At 49.1% G+C, this 6,000-nt stretch overlaps 1 protein-coding gene across 2 annotated transcripts in view; it reads left to right on the top strand.

The window, feature by feature from the left end:
• The first annotated feature begins 5,371 nt into the window (after positions 1 to 5,371).
• Positions 5,372 to 6,000, top strand: part of HIPK2 (homeodomain interacting protein kinase 2) — a 143,889-nt gene continuing 143,260 nt past the window's right edge. For both annotated transcript variants that reach the window (XM_068142222.1, XM_068142221.1), the window contains exon 1: positions 5,372 to 5,903. In XM_068142222.1, coding sequence (XP_067998323.1) covers positions 5,885 to 5,903 — 19 coding nt within the window. In that variant the 5' untranslated portion in view covers positions 5,372 to 5,884. The remainder of the gene's footprint in view (positions 5,904 to 6,000) is intronic.

Below are 6,000 nucleotides of genomic sequence, written 5' to 3'. Positions count from 1 at the left end.
TGAAGTTATATCAGCAGTGAGGTTATATTGGCATCACCTGGTTTCACAGCAGGAATTAAGTCTCATCCCTCTGTATGTCTGCACTGTAAATCCCATTGTTACCCCCTGAAAAGAGCGTTTGTATCACATGAGCTACAGCGAGGATGCCACTGATGGTCAGGCTGAGTAAAACTGTCTGTGTTTCAGAGTCCAACTCACTAGTGTAGGACTCTGTAAAAGGATAGTTTTGCTGTAGGTTTTTGTGGTACTGTTTAGCTATGATAGGGCCATTGGTACCCAACTCCAGTCAAGAACATAGCCTGTATTCCATATGCATTCAAAGATAAAGTCCTTTACTCAGAACATTAAAAAATAAGCACAATGGTCCCAGACCAACACACTGACTGTTTTCTGACATGGTTAGGAGACAGTTTGTCATGATGAAGGGGTGCAAGCTAGGGGAATGGGGCAAGGGGGATTTCTGCAAAACATCTGCCTGCAAAAAAGACTGCATGTGGAGGGATGAGTGGTGCTGAAGGAAGCTGAGTCTAGTGACAGGGCAGCAGCAGGGTGTGATGTCAGTTGATAGGGCAGCCCTTTTCCCTTAGCATCCAAGCCAGCAGCAAGCCCAAGTAATTTAGTTGCTAGCAGTGATCCACAATCCCAATCCCAAGGGACAGAATTTTCTCCAGGTGATGCCACAGTAGGAGCCTATACTGAGTGTTTGTTTATTACTGGCAGAGACACAAGGCTGGAAATGGGCATAGCACAGGAGACTGACTGAGCACCCACAACCTGCACACAGAGCAGGCATTCCTGCTATGCATGGAAAAACCATCCCCAAATATTCCACGTCATAGTGGCTAGTCTCGGAGCTGATCATATTAGGAGGAAAGAAATTAAGAATTGCAATTTACTCACCAGTAAAAATATGTGAGTGTACCCAACAAATAGATTCCCTCAGCACTTACCTAATAATTTTACTTTTAATTAAACTGTCCATTCCCGCAGTGATTTACATTTAAGAAGAAAACACCTGTGTGTATTTCACTGGGAAACCTTCCCCTGGTGTTTAGAGAAATATTTTGCTTTGCTAAGTGTGGTACATTTGGGGCCTGATTCTTGTTAACAACATGGTGCCTTATGGCTCCTCCAAGAGGCAAACAGGTATTAAAGTTTGTTACTGAAGGTGATGTGCTCACCCTGTGTGCTTGCAGCCTTCCTCTTCTGCTTTTGGTTTGGTTGATTGGTTTGGGTTTTTTTAATGTACCTTGCAGTCTTTTACTAACACATTTTTCAGGCTCAATCTTTCTGAAGAAGTAAATGCAGAAGATGGACAATGAGCTGTGAAAACTGGGATCCACAAACTCCTTCAGCTTTCATTGGGAGAGTTAAAAATGGCACCTCAACAGTACACATCTCTGGCACTGCCCCTTGAATGCTTTTGGCGCAGCTGGGGCCTAGCAAAAGCATCAGGTAACAGAAGTGACGCCACTGTGCATTTCTGGCTCAGAGAGACTAAAAGGCACCTCATATCCATTCATGTAACCCCTCTAAAATGAGAATAATGTCCAACTACTATGTTTTAAAAGTCATTTGCCTTCCTCCTTGCACCTTGACCTCAAAAATCTGTACTCATTTCCAAGAGAAAGAACCCCCAGTTCTCACTATTTCCAGCAAGAAACAGTAACTCCTGCTACTTGCACTGCAATTGAGCATAGGCTTGAGTTGTTACCAACAGTTAAACCCTGTGTGCCTTTCTGGAGAAGTGAGTGACATGCCCAAGACCACCAAGATTTGCATATGTGGGGCAGAAATGGGAAAGAGCCCTGCTATTTGCCAGCCCCACACTGTACGAAGCCCACCCTTCCATTCCCTTTCTGTCTGCCACTACCACCTAGGAGCTATAGTGGATGTGGCTGAGGATGCTTCTGCCTTGGTGGTACATGGTGCTCCCTGACAAGGCTGAGCATGCCATGTATTTGCACCCATGCTACAGGTGTGTTTACGTAGACTCAAAAATGCAAATGGAGAAATGAAAAATCATAAGATGATACTTCTCCAGTGCTGGCTTGCCATCTTCCCCTGAGTGAAGGGGACAAAGAGGAGAAGCAGTATTTTGGAGTGGGAAAGTTTCTCTGGCTTCAAAATATTAGCGACACATCCTGCAGTCCCAGGCATGCAGAGAGCAGACCATGATCTCTTCCACAGAACAGCCTAGCCCTGGGGCTGCTACAGCCATGGTGCTGGCACCCATCTCCCAACAGGTACATTCACACTATGGCTTTGGCCCTGGCCTAGCAGCCTATATGACTAAGCATGTAGTGTTCTTGCATGAATGCTCAATTTTGAGTAGAATAGCAAGAAGGTTGTATGCTCAGAGCTGGGCCATCTCTGATGTGCATTCCCATCTGTGCACAGCAGTGGGAAAGCAGAGCAACAGGTTATACCCTCTGGATCAAATCACATGTCCCAAGTCCCCTCTGAAGAAGACTCACAGGGATGCCCCTGTGTGAGCTGAGGAGGAAGGATAACCTCTGCTCCTTCTGCATGCCCACATCCCACAAGCTTCCTTCATGTACCAGATTTTTAGTAGCCAATCTAGAATGAGGTCAGGACCTGTTTGGGCTGATTTTTGTTCACCCAATGTGATGTGACCTCATTTGTCAGCAATATTTAAAATATGCAAGACCTGAACAGTACTGGTTGGTGACAATATCCTCATTAATTTTCTTATCTTTGGATGCATTATCAACAGGTGAGAATCTGTAATATCCTTGGTGTTACTGATCTGAAAGGCAATCAGGAATTGTAGTCCTGGGCCAGCCAAGTAGTCCATCAAGTTCAGCTCCTTGTCCCTAAAAGAGGCAGAATAACCTGTGCTTTGAAGCTGGGCAGTTTTAGCATTTATGTAAGTATGTCACACACAAGTTTGGCTGCTCCTGCATCCTCCTCTGTGCTCCACCTGTCAGCCACAGGGCCAGGAGGCACCATTGCCATGCCCAGACCACACACAGGGAGTCCTGCAGACCATTCTGCCGACTTCTTCCTCTTTTCTTCTGTTGGGGGTGTGTTTGGTTTATGTTTTAAGCTCTCACATCATGCTAGCTTTGATGGATGTGGAGTTAACACAGACTTGAAGGTTATGGGATAGCCCAGGGTGAAACAGAGAGGGAAAAGAACCCCTCAGTGCAGTCTCATGCAGCAGAGGCTGGTACCCCTGTCCCTGTTTCACAGCTGAGGAGAGCAAAGGTGGCATCGCTAACCTGGAGCCTTGCTGCAGCAAAATGCAACAACAAGCAAACCTGGTTTCTTTTAGCAGCTTTCTCCCCTCTGGTTTTGTCTCCTGCTTTTCTCTGATACTTTTCCATATATCCTTTGTGACTCTGAGACGAGGTTCCAGGCTCTGATCAGGGGTGAGGAGGCAGGCCAGGATCACAGCATCGGTAGCCTCAGAAAGCCAATAACGATCCACAATCACAAAAGAGGAGAGTAAGGCAGAATTACAGTGACCAGAAACATGTTTTGGGAAAATGCAAGGTTAGTACCTCAGTACTTAGAGCCAAACCCTGAGGATCAACACAATTAAATATAACAGGGGTAAGAAGCAGGTGCCTGCTGCTATCTCCATCACTTGCCTTCCAGTAAATATCCATTGGTCCAGCTGGAGGCAGCCCCATTTCTTTCCTAGATTTGGTGGTGGTTGGCCTTGGAATCACTCTCAAAATGATGTAGGGTTGAGACGGCAGCAGGTTTTGCTCCCTCTGCTGTACACAGTCCTCCAGTGCCGTCCCAGCCGACTTAGTATCCTGAACCACCTCCACCTGCCTTGTATATCAATTCCCGGTATATTTAACATGTATTCTCAGCTTCATGCTGTAAACAGAATGCCAACGAGCCACGAGGCAGCTCTTTTGTTAATTCAGATATTTTTTAGCAGGGAAAAAAACATGCAAACCACTGAAGATACCTTGCCATCAAGGGGGCCCACAGGTGCCTGGGGATCACATCCTCTGCAGTGTGGACACAGCCCTCCTGTTCCATTGGCTGATCAGCAGATACTGCTCCCTGGCCTGCCTTCATTTGCCAGTGTAGACTTCCTCTGAGCACCCTGAGACTAGGGGCAAGCTGGCAGAAGCACTTGGTTCTCACTGAAATTCTCCAAAAAATGTTGCCTCTTGCCTCCTCCTCGAGACATCAACAGGAGCGGCTGGGTGTTGAGCCCTGCTTGCGATTGAATCCTGCAGTGGGAGAGGTCTGGGCTGGCACCACCAGCAGCAAGAGACAGCGTTTTTGAGGACTAGCAGTAACAGCAGGCAAGAGAATGTCTTCACCAGTCTGGTCCCAGACTGCTCACCTGTAAGGAGCTCCAGGCGGGCAGATCCAGACAGGAGTTAATGCACGATTACAGCCTGAGGTTTCGTTTGTACCTTTGCCAGAGGCTTTGCGTGAGTCTCAGCTTCCTTGCCTGTGCAATGGGTACCTTGTGACTGACGTTCCTTTGTAAACCCCCTGTCAGGCAAAGGGGGCTCCGATAATGTGACTTCACCTACAGCATTCCTGTATGCACCTACAAAAATGATACTGGTCGGGTCAGTGTTCCTGCAGCAACTCAACCAGAGCTCAACCAGAGAGATGGATCTTTTAAAATGCAAGGCGGGGGGGCTGGGGGGGGGGGGGGGGGGAGAGAAAGGGGGAGTAGTGACTGTCAATCTCAGTAAGTAAACACTTCTTTGATGTGGTTCCTCATTTTTTTTAAACACAAAAACACAACCTGAATCCTAAAAGCAACAACGTATGTTTATTTCAAATGCATCCGCTAAATATTTACACTGCAAGCAAGAGAAATGAAACAAACTAAATAAACAATAATTAAAAAAAAAAAAAAAAGAGAGAGAAAAGAAAAATAATAAATTGGAACTTTTGTCAAGTGAACCAGATTGTGAAATGCCTTGAGGGAATAGAAGATTTATCTGGGGAGAGGGGGGAGAGGTAGGAATTTTCCATGCTATTGTAAAACATGAGCTCAAATTATATGATCCCCACAGCCAGTGAATTGCAAAGCTTCAATCAGCTGCCTCTTTTATTTTTTTCCCTTCCTCTCTTTTCTTTAAAGAGGAGGGGGGAAGACAGAAGTGTTTCACCAACTTCTGTTGACTGTTCCTTTTTTCTCCTGATTGAAATGTGTTGTTAAACAAGATCCCACATAATCTCAGCAGAGGGTTTCTCTCGCTCGCTCCCTCTCCTTCTGGGAAGCCGCGATCAGTGCCATCGGCGCTTGATTATTTGCAAACTCCCTTCGCCTTTTTTTTTTTTTCCTTCCCTTTTTTTTTTTTTTTTTTTTTTTTTTTTTTTTTCTCCCTTCCTCTCTGTCTCGGTCTCCGTCTCCCCCTCTCCCCCTCCGTCTCTCTCTCCCTTTCTCTTACCCCCAGTGCAACTTTTGCAGGCGCCCCGGCACACGCAGCCATGCCGCGCTGAGAGCAGGGACGCCGCGCCAGCCCCCCCTCCTTCCCTCCCTCTCTCCTTTCCTCCCTCCCTCTCTCCTTCCCTCCCTCCCTCCGTCCCTCCCCAACGCCGCCGTCCCGAGCCGGGGGGGCCCCGCCGCCCGCCGCCCCTGCCCGGCCCCGCGCCTCGCCCCGGCCCCGGCCCGGCCCGGCCCGGCCCGGCGCCGCCGCCCCCCGCCCGCTCGCTCGCCCGCCCCGGCCGCGTCGGAGGGCCGGCAGCGGGGCTGGATGTGCCCGGCTCCCCCCGCGCTGAGGCGGGCAGCGATGCAGAAGGCAGGCGGCAGCTTCGCCTCCGCCGAGAGACACCCGCTCAAGATGGCAGATGTGTGTTGAGTTTGGGGGGCTGCGATCTCGCGTCGTTCGTGGCGGCGTTGCCATGAATAACAGGCGTCCTTGCACCGATGGCCCCCATGTACGAAGGTAAGCCCCGGCCCGGCCCGCTCTGTCGGCACCCCTCGCCCTGCCGGGGAGGGGGGGGGGGGAAGCCCGGGGGGGGTCCTCCGCAGCCTGCGGTTCG

Source organism: Melanerpes formicivorus, unplaced genomic scaffold (genome assembly GCF_026170545.1).
Source record: "Melanerpes formicivorus ecotype bairdi unplaced genomic scaffold, bMelFor1.0.p_v2 SCAF_8, whole genome shotgun sequence".
Lineage (NCBI taxonomy): Eukaryota > Metazoa > Chordata > Aves > Piciformes > Picidae > Melanerpes > Melanerpes formicivorus.
This window is presented reverse-complemented; position numbering and strand designations above follow the sequence as displayed.